General features: G+C 44.1%; 1 protein-coding gene and 1 long non-coding RNA gene across 6 annotated transcripts in view; both read left to right on the forward strand.

The window, feature by feature from the left end:
- Positions 1-11382, forward strand: part of LOC129734720 (uncharacterized) — a 121443-nt gene extending 110061 nt beyond the window's left edge. Inside the window, exon 2 of the long non-coding RNA XR_008730238.1 lies at positions 9524-11382. This is a non-coding gene — a long non-coding RNA (uncharacterized LOC129734720). The remainder of the gene's footprint in view (positions 1-9523) is intronic.
- On the forward strand, positions 423-10550 carry MTX3 (metaxin 3). Of its 5 annotated transcripts, none has more exons than XM_055699187.1 (9): positions 423-597; positions 1161-1230; positions 2535-2611; positions 4104-4196; positions 5253-5435; positions 5582-5658; positions 6529-6686; positions 7103-7191; positions 8632-10550. In XM_055699187.1, the coding sequence occupies exons 1-9, from the start codon at positions 517-519 to the stop codon at positions 8704-8706; spliced, it is 903 nt and encodes a 300-aa protein (XP_055555162.1). In that variant the 5' UTR covers positions 423-516; the 3' UTR covers positions 8707-10550. The 5 variants fall into 5 exon arrangements, with proteins under 5 accessions (XP_055555162.1, XP_055555163.1, XP_055555161.1 ...); XM_055699186.1 differs by having other exon boundaries at positions 425-597; positions 8658-10550; XM_055699188.1 differs by lacking the exon at positions 7103-7191 and having other exon boundaries at positions 424-597.
- Positions 11383-14984: the final 3602 nt, after the last annotated feature.

Genomic DNA, 14984 nt, shown 5'->3' on the forward strand with positions numbered 1-14984 from the left:
TCTGCACGAACACTGAAATGAAACGGCTGACAACTAGATGCCTTTAAAAATCCACAGTAAAAAAAAACCAACCGCTGAATAGGCTGTTATTATAACCTGGACAAAACCGGTACCATATGATCAGAGTTCCTTATTTTTAAGGACAAATTGCTGACGACTGCGCCTCACGTTTGGTCGAAAGCCGCATTTTATTCTCCTGTCGAAAGTCACGGCTGGGAGCAGGGTGCAGCGAGGCGTTACGCTGCCGTGTGCCACGAGCAAAGCGGCGGCGCCTCAGGCCGGGCAGCGTTTCCTCACGGGGCGGCAGCTCCGGGCCGCGACGGCCCTTCCCCAGCCCGCGGCCCCCCGGCCTCGGCGCCGGTGCCCGGGGCAGGGCCCGCCCCCGCGCCGGTGCCCTCAGGCGCGCACGCCCCCGCCGCCTTCTGCCTCCCCGCGGCCCGGCCGGGGGCGCTCGGGCGCCGCCGTGCGAGGGACAGCGGCGCCGCGCTTCCCGGGCCGGCGCGGGCGGCGGACAAGATGGCAGCCCCCATGGAGCTGAGCTGCTGGGGAGGCGATTGGGGACTGCCGTCCCTGCACCCGGAGTCGCTAACCGTCATGGTAACGGCCGGCGGCCGCCGCCGCCCCGGGAGGGAGGGAGGAAGGGACGGCGGGACGGCGCCCCGGGGCTTGCTTGCACGGCCGGCCGCGGGCTCTTCCCCCTGCGGGCGAGGCGCCGCCGCCGCAGGGCGCACCCGCCCTCGCCGCCCCGAGGCCGGGCTGTGCAGGGCGAGGGGCCCGCCGCAGCCGCCGCGCTGGGCCGGGCGAGGGGGGCCGCGGCGGCGGGGCCCGCGGCGCGGCCTGGCGGGGCGGGGCGGCCCCCGGCGCTTGCCCCCGAGGGAGCCGCCTCGCCGCGGGCCGCTGCCTCCGTCCCCGCGGGGCCGGGCCCGGCTGCGGCCCTGCCCGAGGGCGTCGCGCCTTCCCGGGGCTGCCTGGCCGCGGCCTGAGCGGGCGGCGCTGCCCGGGAGCGCAGCAGGGCGCCAGAGAGCGGCTGAAGGCCAACGCGGGGTAGGCGCGTTTGCTTTTAGTCGATCTTCAGTGCCCGCAGCTGCTTGAAACTTCTAAAAGTGCCGTCTTCCACTTACGCAGCGGCTGGATTTGTTTCCCCACAATCTTTATTGCAGGCTTACGCCAAATTTTCTGGTGCTCCCCTGACAGTGAATACTATAAATAACTCTTGGAGAGCTCCGAAAGGTACCATCGTTGCGGTTTTTGTTCTTTTAATCATAGCCACGTTATAAATTAAGGTTCCAGTTTCTGCATTTTTCCTGGGTTTGCTTGGGTTTTATGTCCATGAGTGTAACCAGCCCAGTGAAGGCTACCTGCTTTCACAATACATCAGTGAATGCCTGTACAAGATTAAGTGTGATGAATTTGTGGGAGTAAAATAATGGAGGACATAAATAAGGTGTCTCAAAAGATACTTCGTTTAAATGTGTATGGCTGAAGCAGCAGAGTTGACAAAGCACTGGTGCCAATACATACCTCGTTTCTGTCAGGCAGTCTTAAAGTGATGGCCTAGTGAAAGTAAGTCTTAAGTGTTTCGCACTCAGAAAAGGCAGCTAACAGCTTAGTTGCCAGAGAAGTTGAAACTAACGTATCACAGAGGACTGCTTCATGTTGGATACTTCTGCTTATTCTTACTTGTTTGCTTGGCATTTAAGTTACTGTCTTGGTGTGTTCCCGAGAGGTAAAATCACTGCATTGTTAAAGTACTGTCATTTACACATACACATCGTCAGCTTAGGCTTTACTGTATCCATGCAGAAGTTGCACCTTTGACTCTTTATTTTTCGGTCTATTGTTTTCTGTTAGCAGAAAGTACCAAAACTAGCAGGGTGTACTTGCCAAAAGTTCTCTGACTTGTTATAGCCAAAATACATTAAATCCATTAAAAAAAAAAAAAAGAATAAATTTGAAATAGTAAGTGTTACTGATAATCGATACTTTAATCGTATTTAGCAGCACAATCATGTTAGGCAGAAGTGACATACTTGGTGCTGGAAAAGTTGATGGGTATGCAGTGGTAGCTTGGGCAGTGGTTGTAGCAAGGCTAGGGGAAACAGGTGGTTAAAATGGATTTAGAGGGGAAGGGCTGGGAAAAATTAGAGTACAAGAAAGGAGAGGCCCAGAGGTGAATGGGTTGGGAGGGCAGTTGGACTGGATGGGAATTTTTTTCTTAAGATGAACATGGGAAATCCAGACAAATAGGCTGGTTCTCGAAGTATCAGATATCTAGCAGAAAATGTTGCCTTCAGTCTGATTTGATGTGGGCCTGATTTTGTGTATTGCTGTCGGTGAAGGCCACAATACACTAAACATATTTGTGAGTGTAGTGGAACTGCACTGCTATGTAAAGCTTATTTTATGTGTATATGTTTAGGAAGATCAGAGCATGCTATGGAGAAAAGGAAAAGTGGATGCAGTGACTGATTGCCTTCTAGTTATGTTAGATTTCATTCATATAAATTGTTGACTTTATTATTTATGCCTTCTAGGAGATGTACCAGTCCTGATATCAGAAGACATTGTTATTTCTCAGCCAGCAAAAATACTAAACTTCTTAAGAAAACAGGTGGGGCTCTTTCAGAAGATTGGTTTTCTCTGCCTTGTAGTGACTCAGCATGTCCCCATATACATTGATACAGGCTTCTGAAAATCTGGAACTCAGTTCAGACCCGGTGTTTCCCTGTTTTTCATGTATGCCAGAGAATTGCAGAATGGTGGGTAACAGATTACTGTTTGAAAATTTGATTGTTAGTTATGTGGAAGATTTAAAAATAGGCACAAGAAAACTGTTCATTGACAAGGACAACTAACTGGTCTTAATTGAGCAGTTTTTCACTGAGCACCTTTGCTTGTAATTATAACACTTTTAACATCATTATGTTAAAATTATTATGGCTTTGGAGACCTAGGATATCAGCGTTTGGGAAGTCTGTGGTTTTATCTGCTTTAATAGGTAATTGTCTCCAAGTGCTCTTTTTTGAAGGATAATACATACAGTGTTTTTAACATATGCAGGTTTTCTGTAGCTTGTAGCATAAAAATGTCTGCAAGCATTTCTTGATGCTCGTCATATTACTGCATAGTCAACTCTTGCTTGTCTTTTGCAGATCTCTTTAATGTTTTATTTACAAAGAATAAAAATGTCTAGTGAAACATGGCATCATCATCTTTTATTTCTAAGATGGTCCTCCAGCCCACTATTCTGCTTTTACATTAGAAATTCAGTTCCTGCCTAATCAAGAGGGCTTATTGAAACTTTGAATCTTTAGGGGGAGAAAAACAGGATCTTACAACTGTGCATTTGAGATGGGATTTTAGACAGTTGTTTTAAATTTCAGAAGTTTCATAATGTTGGTGAAGAAAAACCCTCTTTGAGTTAAAGTATAACAATAATACGCTTGTTTTTCAGATGTTTAAGGGTCAGCACTGAGCCTTTGTTTCTAAATTAATGAAGTGAATCTCCTCTGCCCCCCCCAAAAGGATACCTTGAAAGGATCCTGTGTCAGAATTAAAAGCTCAGTCAGCTGTAACTGCATTAATTTAGGTAGCTGTGCATTTGGTCTCTTATGTTGTTAGCATCCAATTTCTGAGCTTTTAGAATGGTTATTAAAAGCAAAAAGTGGGATGGCTTGCCTTTTTTAATGCTTACAGCAACTTAAATGCCAGATGCTTCTTCAAAAATAAAGATGGGGACTTGCCAGGGGTTTGCTACATCCCCAAGTACTGAAAAATTGCCACTGTATCTCTGGATACTTGCTTGGAAAGCAATGGGAAGAAAACATGAGTTATTTTGAAAATACGAGGGCCCAAAAATCTAGGAATGGGAAGGTGGAAAAAGAGAGATGCAAGGAGGTTTGACATGGCTGGACTGAAGAAGTAAAGAAATTCTAGTGAGCGTGTGCTTTCTGTCCTAAAAAGTGTTGTTACAGTACTAACCTGATAGCTGTTTAGTTTGAAGCAACTTTAGGTTGTGTTGGTGATCTTTCTGGAAAGTTCTGTGGAACACTGTAGTATGTTGTCATGTTTTGTTTTTTGGTTTGTTTTTTTTTAATTCATAGAAATATAATGCTGATTATGAATTGTCTGCAAAACAAGGAGCTGATACACTGGCATATATTGCACTACTTGAAGAGAAGCTGCTTCCTGCTCTGGTAAATACTGAGAAATACTTCAAAATGGTCAGAGTTTTTGGAAGGGAATGCTACAAGAGGTGCCCAGCATGAGAGACATTGAAGTCTGTCAGCTGTAGTCCTGGCTGGAATGTATTGGCTTTGTTAGTGCAATTTTGGAAATAACTGCCTAGCAGCTTTTGAAAAGGAAAGAAGTGCGTGTTTGTGAGGTGTGAAGTAATAGTGATGAATTTATGAAACACATTTTAAAAGGGCACCTGTGAATGTTGGGGTTTTTAATCCTTTTTTGGGAAACAGTATCCTGAAAAAGCTTATTGTAGCTGTTTTTTTGTTTCATTTGACTCTTTTGAAAAAGCTTTGAGTAAGATGTGCTATGTCTGATGTGTGGTGCGCAACTGTGGAAGCCTTTTGAACTGTTCATTTAGAACTTTTGAGAAATTAAGATATCCATCAGTAGTTTCATTTTTCAGTTCTAAGTAGCACAAGGCCACAAGCCCTCACCAGTTTAGTCTAAGTACGTTAGAGGTATAAAAATCCCCAGACATTGGATCTGCTAAATGACTTTGCCTTCAGTTTGCACAGGAAAAAATACTCAGATGGGATGGTATCATAGGCTAGTGTCTTCAGCTGACCCCCTAGGTTTCAAATTCATTATTTCATCGTATCTTTTATTTTAAGATTGATATAAACCAAAATAGAAAAATTCTAGAGAGTTCACCCTGATCCTGTAAGTCTGCCACTTTTTTGTCATATATTTTCTATGTATGGTGTGTGTATGAGTGTGTGTGTATGTATATACATATATAAACATGAGCATGTATATAATTTTAGGCACATGTGTATGGGTCTATGTATTATCTTTCTTGGTTTTCTTTGGGTGGAAGGTAGCTGTTACCTTAATTATACACTCCTACTGTCAAAGGGTTAGTATAATCCTTTATGGAGCCTGATTGCCTTAAATTACAGTAATTCCTGGTGCTTCTGCTTCTCTGACGGAGATCATACGCATCAAACTTTTAAGAGATACATGCTATTCTTACTTAAATTCCAGTCATATTTTCCCTTGTGTTGATACAGCTGCACACTTTTTGGGTTGAGGCTGAAAATTACTGCAGTGTGACAAAGCCATGGTTTGCCTCAAGGATTGCCTTCCCACTGAGTTTGTATCTGCCTGGAAGGATGTCCAGGGAAGCGCTGAACAGGATCTTGCTGACCAGAGGAGGGCCTCCACTCTACAGTCTCACTGAAGTAGAAGCACAGGTGTGTGTTCTGTAGTAAAGAATTTGTAAGTTGATGCTTTTGAAGGCAAGAACTGAAACAGCCTAGCACACTGTCAGACGATGAACAATGCTGTGCTACTAGCTTTGCTACACCTAGGGCTCTCAGACAGTCTTGTGTCTCATCAGATATACAGGGATGCCAAGGAGTGCCTAAATCTCCTGTCGAAGAGATTGGGAACATCTCAGTTTTTCTTTGGGGATACGTGAGTGTGACTTCTTTTTATTTTTTTTTTTAATGACTGATAAAACAGATGCCACATGACTCTGTGAACACTTTACATGTAATTTTAATTTTTTTTCTAACCTGCCAGAGCAGGTTAAAAGTGCTGCACAGTAGTTTCATGTCTCACACTTGTGCTTTTCAGATAAATCTGAATGAGCAAACAGGGCACAAATGAGATCTTTAGACTAAGGCAATGTGATGTCTTCCTTACCTTGTGTTTTCCACAGACAAGTGGATGCTGCCCACAGCTGCTAAGAAAATGTGGGGTGCCTGATGAATTAGTGTAGCGCTACAGAATGCTTTTCTAGCCAGTGAATGTCACCTCCTGTGCTCATACATAGAAGAAATGCTTTAAGCCTGAGGTGTTACCACTACCTTCATGGGAGGAGGATGTTGGTCCAGGAATACTCCTCTTCCTGTGGTATGTGCACAGAGCAGGAAGCAGGTACTGCCAACAGCAAAGCACCCACAGGGCTTAAAAAGGATGATCTGTTTCTTCAGCCACTGAAGTTGGACCACTTCATGAGAGAGGAGCCTGGTCCCCTGGTATACAGCTTGGCTTTTGTGGTGTCAGAAATGTGTTTCAGAGTGGCTTGTTTGTCAGTGTACATGACAGCATGGCTGCCTTTGAATGCTGAAGTTACTGTTTCAGCTTGCCAGCATGTCTCTTGTTCAGAGGCATTGAAATCAATCTGTACAAAGCATTTACCAGATTGATATGAAAAGATAGAATACCAGAAGAGCTGACTGTCTCCTGTCCTGAGTTATGTTTGACATATACAGAAAATGGTTGAGTTGTAGAGGTCTTAACGTCTTACCTCAGTCGCTTTTGTTTTGTCACTCTTTTCAGTCCTACCACCTTGGATGCCTTTGTGTTTGGTTTCCTTGCACCAATTTATAAAGTGTGCTTCCCCAGAGTACAATTACAAGAGCATTTGAAGCAGCTTCCCAATCTGTGTCGATTCTGTGATGATATTTTGACTTGCTACTTCAGGTTAACTGTCTTAGGTAAGCTGTGTTTCTTTTCCCCTTTTTGTCATGTGTAGTCTTGTTTGAATTAGGACTCCAGGATTCCACCTGTGAACCAAGGCAGAATTGGATTTTACGTAGTTTATGCTAGAGCTTCTGTGGGGAAATGAGGTAGAGAAACTTCCAGAGTTGTGCAGGAGGGACTGAAAATTAAAAGCAAGGGTTAATACTCAGTTTTAAACTTTGACAAGCATTGGCAAAATGCACCTGTATCTGTGCTATGGCTCATGCTTAGTACTTGTGGTTTTTTCACATGGAATGGCTTTTCCACTTAAATTCTTCTTCAGATAAAAATAGCGCATGAACTTTTTCTCCAATGTGGGTTTATTTTTTAAGGGTTTCAAAGCTTTTGTAAATACCTTTTCACTCTTCATCTTTCTGCCTTCACTCTCCAGGCCATTCTCCGGCTGGACAGGATACAGCAGATGCTAATCTGCAGAAACTCACACAGCTTGTAAATAAAGAATCCAACTTGATTGAAAAGGTTACTTTTGCTTCAGTCTCTAATTTTCCTGCTTCATTGTGGTTACTTGTTCACAGATATTCTTGCATGTCAACTGCAACTGTACAATGGACACTTTAATTGCTTTTTTCTAGAGAGTTACTTTGTGTAAGAGGCAGGAAGAATATGTCGTTTGAAAGGAATAATTAATGAAGCCTTGTACTTTAAAAGTATTTTTATTACAATCCAAAGAACATTGTCTTGCAAGCACACATATCAACAAAAGAAGGGTGTCTTTCTGCAAGTGTACATTTCAGCAAAGGAGGAGGCAAATGTTTTGATCAAAACTCGGAAATGGTCTTGCAAGTTAAGACTGATTGCCAGCTCTCCTTGTTCCCAGCTGAATGCTGTAGTCCCTAACCTACAGTCACACTTTGTCCTGCTTGTTCTACATCTAGCTTTTATTTCTTTGGGGTTTTTTTTGTTTCTAAAGCACTCATTCAGCACCTATCAACCTGTGTGAAAAACACTTGGGGAGAATTAGTCTTCTGATGCAGACAGAGGACTTTTAACCTGAAGGTTGGAAGGCATTTCTTCCTGAAAAAAAGATTAGTGTATGAAATAGATCATTGACTATGATCAGCTTTTGTAGCATTATGTATTGATTGTATCTCCTCTTTGTGGTTTTGAAGTGTGGCTGTGGAAGTTTTAAAGAATGGGTTGCACATATATTTGTCAGGCATGATTTAGGTAAAGCTGGTCCTACCTTGAGGAAATGGGATGGACTAGACAGCCTCTGGAGATCTCCCCTGTGCTGTCTTCTGTGACTGTTTATTCTGTAGTAACTAGACTCTTTGATAGCACATTATGCACAGAGTATTAGATTGATTTGCTATGAAAATATAAAATCTTTATATTCAGAGCTTAATTTTAACCTGTCTTTGAAAAGGGCTTACAACAAGTTCTTTATTAAATACTTTTTGAAATCTGTAATTATCCTGAATTCACCCAGTGCCTCCAGAACATTCTTAATTTGAAAAAGGTTTGTTCTTGCAAGTTGCTGAACGAACATGCAAAAGCATCCATTGATGTTAGCAGTTTGACTTATATGCTTTCTAGCAGCATTTGGCTATTATACCAAATTGAAACTTTGACCTCTTAGAAGAAGGTCCAGTGTTGCTTTCTTTAGCAATCTTGGTGAAACGATTGAGGAGAAGCACATCTGTTTGCCCTGGGTTTGATGTAACATATGCTAATGGAATGAATAGCAGCTCTAACACAAGCATGTATTTAGGAGTGGAAAAAGTGTTCAGGAGTGGAAAGGAACCAAAGTATCAGTTTTGGCTGGGACTGAAATAACAGGGTAAAAAATACTGCCCCCCCTGCCCCCCCCCCCTTCCCCAAACCACTACAAATCAGCATTAATGATGGCAGCCTTGACAGATAGGCTAATTGTATAATCTATATTCTACTGTGTGCCAGATTCGGCTCTCATTATTTCTCTGCAGATGGACGACAACCTTCGTAAGAGTCCTCAGCACCCCCCTCGAAAGCTAACAACACTCAAGCTTGCTGCAGGTGGCGAAGAAAGCAGTCCATTGAATCGTTTGTCACCTTGACAGCTTTTGTTGCTCGTACACGTGTGTTTGCCTTCAACTGTTCTGAGTGCCACAGTAAATTTTTTCACATGAATGTTGTTTTGCAAGGGGAGAAGCTGCTAATGAATACAAGTAGGGAAGAAATTTAGCTTTACAATCTACTATATAATTGTTCTTTTAGGAAATTGCATAGTTCAGGCTGACCACACATGAAGCTGAGGCTAAATTAAACAAGAGGTTTTTTTCTGCAGTTGTTAAAGTGATTTTATATAGCATATTTTTGCCTTTAGCCTAGCAGAAATGTTGACCAAAAGTTAAAATTCCACTTATGGAATGCTCACCATTATTTTATTTTGTGGCTTTTGATTTTGCTGTAATCATGTTACAACATGTGAGTGGGTGTGCTCTTGTGTCTGTCTGAAAATTACAAAGTCCAGTTGCAAAATTGGTGAAAAGACTAGGAAAAGAATGAAATGTTGCCCTTCCTTGATACCCAATAGGCTGTGCTGCCGTTCAGTGAGACCTGGACAGGCCAGAGAATCGGGCAGAGAGGAACCTGATGAAGTTCAGCAGAGGCAAGTGTAGGGTCCTGCACCTGGGGAGGGACAACCCCACACACCCGCACAGGCTGGGGCTGACCTGCTGGAAGGCAGCTCTGCGGAGAAGGACCTGGGAGTGCTGGAGCACAGCAAGGTGCCCATGAGCCAGCAGTGTGCCCTGGTGGCCAAGAAGGCCAGTGGGATCCTGGGGGGCATTAGGAGAAGCATGGCCAGCAGGTCCGGGGAGGTGATCCTCCCCCTCTGCTCTGCCCTGGTGAGGCTGGTGGTGGGCTTCCCAGTTCAAGAGAGACAGGGAACTACTGGAGAGGGTCCAGCAAGGGCTACAGAGATGGTGAGGTGGCTGGAGCACCTCCCTTCTGAGGAAAGGCTGGGGGAGTTGGGCCTGTTTAGCCTGGAGAAAATTGGATCTTTCCAAGTATCTTAAGGGTGAGTGTCAAGAGGCTGGGGCCAGGCTCTTTTCAGTAGAGCCCAGCAACAGGACAAGGGGCAACGGGCACAAACTGCAACACAGGAAGTTCCATCTAAATATAAGGAAGAACTTCTTTACTGTGAGGGTGAGCGAGCACTGGAACAGGCTGCCCAGAGAGGTTGCAGGGTATCCTTCTCTGGAGACATTCAAAATCTGCCTGGGTGTGATTCTGTGCAACCCACTCTAGGAGAACTACTTTAGCAGCTGGTTGGACTAGATAATCTCCAGAGTCCCATCCAACATTGACAATTCTGTGATTCATGGCAGCTGAGGAATGAAAAGCAATGAGAAGAAGTTAAAACTTTTTTAAAATTTTACTTCTATTAACACTTCTTGGTTTTGTGTTTTAAGGCTGTATTTTTGAAAACTTGTGTTGTACTTCAAGGAGGGTTGTTGAAAAGTGTGTGTGCTGTGGGGAGTACAATGATGTACCATACTGACATTTAACATGTACTTGGTATGAGTCCTGTGTTAAACAGGCTGAACCTGTGCACAGGACAGTATCACATGCCATGAAACCGTTAAGTCAAAATCACAAAAGGCTGGTCGTGAGATGGAGAGGTTTGATGAGCTCCTGTCAGGACAAGAGACTTGACTAACAAACGTACTGTGGCTCTGGATTTAAAGGAACTGATTAGGGGGCTTATAAGAAAGCTGATGTAGGCTTTGGAATTTGTCACAGATGTCTCGTAATAGTTTTGTCTTATTTTTTATAAACACTATAGAGTTCATTCGAAAACTTAAATAAAGAACATCCATATTTTTGTTGTTTGACAGTCTAGTTCAAGAGTTCTTTTATCTCTGCTAACTGTAACACATTACAGCACATATTTCTTCTGTTTAATTAAGGTACTTATGTCTCATTAAGTTTTCTCTAGCAGCAGCCTTGCTAGTTCTAGAGACTATTCCATTACAGGAGAGATGCCATAATTCTTTACTGGCAATGTACTGGCAGGTGCTTCATGAGTGGGTGTGAAGAGAATGAGTCAAAGGATATTGGCCAAAATGGCAGCCCTTGGGATAGAGCTATCGGAGTTCTGTATGTATGGGATGACTGTTAAGTTTTTTAAATTTTTCAGGCCAAATTGAAATAGTTTTTCAGCTTCCCTTCAGCTACTAGTCATGTTTGAGATATTTATAGATAAATTATTTCGTATTTATAAAGACAATTATGTGCATACTGTACAAAAAAGATACATTCAGGCTTGATATATAAGGAATGTAGTGTCTTTAACATTTCTTAATTATAATTGAAATTTTGCATTTCTAATGAGTACTTTAAAATAATGTTTAAGCTTCATGCTTTTACCAGAGTATTTGTTTCAGTGATTTGAAATTAATCTAGCTCATACTCTTGGTAATTGTGTAAACCAACAGTCAACTACATGTAAAAGTAAGTCAAACATTTTAAAATTTTTATTGACTGTATCTTGACAAGGTTTAAATGAGATAGTGTCACATGACTTCTCAAAGTTTTTAATTCATAAACACAGCTATGGAGAATATGCCTTAGTTTGTTGCTTTTGTGAATATGTACACTCAGTCTTTCAGATCTCTTTGTAAAAAGGTGGTTGTTCCAAGATTAAAATTTTGGATTTTTAGTGGAGTTTTGGTAGTGTTTTTTATGGAAGTTATGTCAGGTTTTTTGAACATTCTTCTTTTTCCTTGTGAAAATGTTTATTTTGGCCATAAAAAAGAAAAAAAAAAAGAAATAAAAATGACTGACTGCTAGAACAAGAAACTGGAACAACTTAGCCTACCCATGAGGTCAGATTTTAAATTCTATTCACAGCTCTTCAGTATTAATCTTTTCTTTCACCGCAGCTGCTTTTGGGAAGGAGGGAGTGGGGAAGCACAGGTTTTCTAATCTTAATAGACGCGAGCCTTGCGCTGTCTGACAGCAAAATTTTAACAAACTGATGGCCAAGTAACTTCATTCACTGGACGGCAGAGGACAACGGGACTAGAGATCACAGCAAACACTGTCTGCAGTCATGCACACCAGTGAGGCTGCATAGCCATACGCTTCCTTATTCTTGTCCAAGGTGAATTCAAAACCAGACTCCTTTATGGGGAAGATGTCATCCCTGGCCTGACAACTCAGACTTGCCCATTCTTTTACCGGTGCATTTTATGTGCCTGAGTTTTGGAGCTGGGCAGTTAATAACGCCCAGGGTGGGATCAGTTTGAATAACTGTAGCTCTCTGCATCTGAAGTAGTCAGAGCTGCTTCTCTGCCTAGTGGAGAAAGGTGGGAGCTAGGTGTGATTCATCTCCTTAAAGTAGATACCTAAAATAGCAAAGTGAGTTGAATCCTGAAAATGTGTCTGCTGAACGCACAGGAAGCCTTAAGCTACCTACCTCAGCTACAGCGTGGAAACCTGCCACAGCGATTGGCTTTTCCTCCAGTGCCTAAGGTTGCAGGTGGGCTGCAAACACAAGTGGTCAGCCCTTCTGGCCAAGCAGCAGTGGTGGGGCTGTGAAACCGCTGCATGCAACCTGATGCCTGTGCAGAGCAGGGGGCTGTCGCACGCGCTGCAGCTCTCTGTAGTCTCGAAATAGTGGGCTTCTTGTGCACGTGGCTACAATGTGCAAGTGCAGGAGATACCCCTGGGATTCTGTCGTCTTGCTGCTACCAGGGCAGCTGGTGAGCTTGCTCCTGCCTGCCCTCCTGCTGGAAGGTGGTGGCTGTGAGCAGGTTATTACCTCTAGAGCAACTCATCCAACCTGCCGCGCTTCCCCGTGTGGAGGAGGCTGCCCGCTGTCAGGGGTGAACTGCTCCGGCAGCTTGCAAATTTAACACCTCTTGTGGTGAAAGTGTGTGTATAGGTATCTTTAGGGCTGTTCTGTGTCTTTCTGTCAGCTGGTTCTAGGAACACATACATTCTGGAAGAAATAAGACGAAAAATGTTACGAATTAATTGCTACAAATGTGGTCTATTTAACATTTCCAAGATAGCTTTAAAAATGGCTTTTCCCTCCTCTGAAAACAGGCTTTTATATATGCTTACATGTTGGTGAAGGCACATCGCTTTTGCTAATGTAGCTTAGTGCTCCATTAAGAAAAACACCCAATTATATTTCATTCCTGGGTAAAATGGTTTCCAGACTCACTTGAGTACATTTCCTCTCGATATTATTCTTGGCATTGCAGTAGGAACCATTCATAGTGCCTTTTTTTTTTTTTTTTTTTCTTTCCTTAAAGAAAGGCAGACCAGGTTTTTATGTTAGCCTGACAAACTACGCTGTAGCTCAAATCTGACTGGTCTGTGCTGTTGGCAACAAGTTGTCCAATCCCTAACGTACTTAAAGATTGTTGACTTAAGAAGACACTGCATAAAAAAATGTACTGTTTCACAGTGCAAATGCCCAGGTTCACAAATCGTTTTAGTCTGCTGTTAGTGGTTAGCCTGATTCAGCAAAATGCTCCATAATCCCACTTGGTGCTAACCAACGCCCACGAGGTGATGCGCTTGCTAGAGCGCTGATACGGGATCAGGCCCTTCAGTGCAGCAGGTGGTATTAAAGGGCCACGCAGGGGGCTGAGCTGGTCGAATACCAAAGCACACAGCCCAGAGCTTCCAGTCAGCATCTGGCCACTGTCCTCATTTAGCCCTAACTGTGCCAGTGGGAAGGCTACTCTCCTCCACCTGTCTTGTCCGGCCATTTTAGCCACGGTGAGTGCTCTGGCCTATGTTGTCGGGAGCTGCCAGCTGTGTGCCTGCTGGGCAGCACCATTAAGCAGCTGCAGCTCATGAAGCATTTTTCTCCTGAAGCAGGTGAGGGAACACCCATGGGGCAGCTTTGCCTGCAGAGTTTGGGAGTGACAGTCCGTGCCGGGAAAGGTGAGAAGTGGCTGGGCACAGGCAGGTTTCTGGGTGAGAGGCTGCTCACGTGGTCCAGCCTTTTGCCAGGCATGTGCCCACATGATGTCTGGCATACAGGCCTCTTGGCAGCACTGCCGTTCTGCATCTATGTGAGACCCAGCCATGCAGGGTTGGTGGTGATGTGGGGCTTAATGCTCTTTTAGGACCCTGTGACCTGGTCTGAGTATCAAGGGCAGAAGCCAACCCCTACTGCAGCGGTCTCCTTGCAGCAGGAGACCTGCCCAGCTGTGGGGAGGGCTGGGTGCAGCCTGTTCTGGAGCAGAACTCTGTATCAGAGGTAGCTGCCAGGGGGGCAGGTGAGTTTTTGCACCCCCTCAGGAATGTGTTAAAGCAAAGAAGGCAAGGAGAAGGTCCCCTGTACCACACTGGTTTCTGCCTGCAGCAAAGCTCCCAAGAACACATCCCTGGTCCCAAGTGAAATCAGATCAGGTTGGAATGAGAAGGTGGGAAGGAGGAGGGGAGAAAAGGTTAGCAAGGGAAAGGCATCAGTGGCATCTACTTTCACCTTCAGTGAGCTGTTGTCTTAGAGATTTACCAGCGTCACAGTACTGTGAAAGACTGATTCACTAGCTGTCTTTCTGATGTACTGCTCTTGTGGGCAAAAGGTGGGAGGAATCCAATGACTTGCTGCAGGTTTTGAAAAAGAAAGAAAGAAATTACTTGTAATGTGCTAAGCCAGCCTGCTTCAGTGCAAGACCAAGCGAGCAAGGTTTACTGACTTCATTAAGAGCTAAGCTGAGACCAGGAATCAACGATGGCACAACTTCAGTTACACAGCAACTAAGATCTTGCAGTAAATCAGCCTATGGCACAAGGCTGTGCCACAGCACCGTTCAGCTCTCTTTTGCTCCTTGCCTCAACAAAAAACACATGGGTTCTTTTTCATCATGAATGTCAGTGTTCCAAATTTTTACAATGCTAAAGTGTTGCATGTGGGGGTCTGTTGGTGATTTACTGTTATCAAAATACAGAATGTTCCTAGCCCTTCAGTGAAACCAAGAGTGCAGAGAAATTGTATGCCTTGCGTATCAAGTGAGCTCATTAAGTAGAAGCAGTCCCTTTGTAAGCCTTTGGTGCTCAGCTCAAATTTGCAAAGCCGTTTTGACAAGGGTGGTTAGGCAGCCTGCCAGTTCACACAAACACCTGACAACTTTTGTTTCCAAGAGCACAGAGGCGAGAGGGGGAGAGTGCACACAAGGAAGCGCAAGTCCCTGCAAAGCTATGACTTACCCAAAGCAATGTTCAATTGATGGAGGTGGGAGTCCAGCCTTGCTTGCATTGCCGTATGCTGTGGTGAATGATCATTTGTGAGTTGCTGCCAG

This window comes from Falco cherrug, chromosome Z (genome assembly GCF_023634085.1).
Source record: "Falco cherrug isolate bFalChe1 chromosome Z, bFalChe1.pri, whole genome shotgun sequence".
In the NCBI taxonomy this organism is placed as follows: domain Eukaryota; kingdom Metazoa; phylum Chordata; class Aves; order Falconiformes; family Falconidae; genus Falco; species Falco cherrug.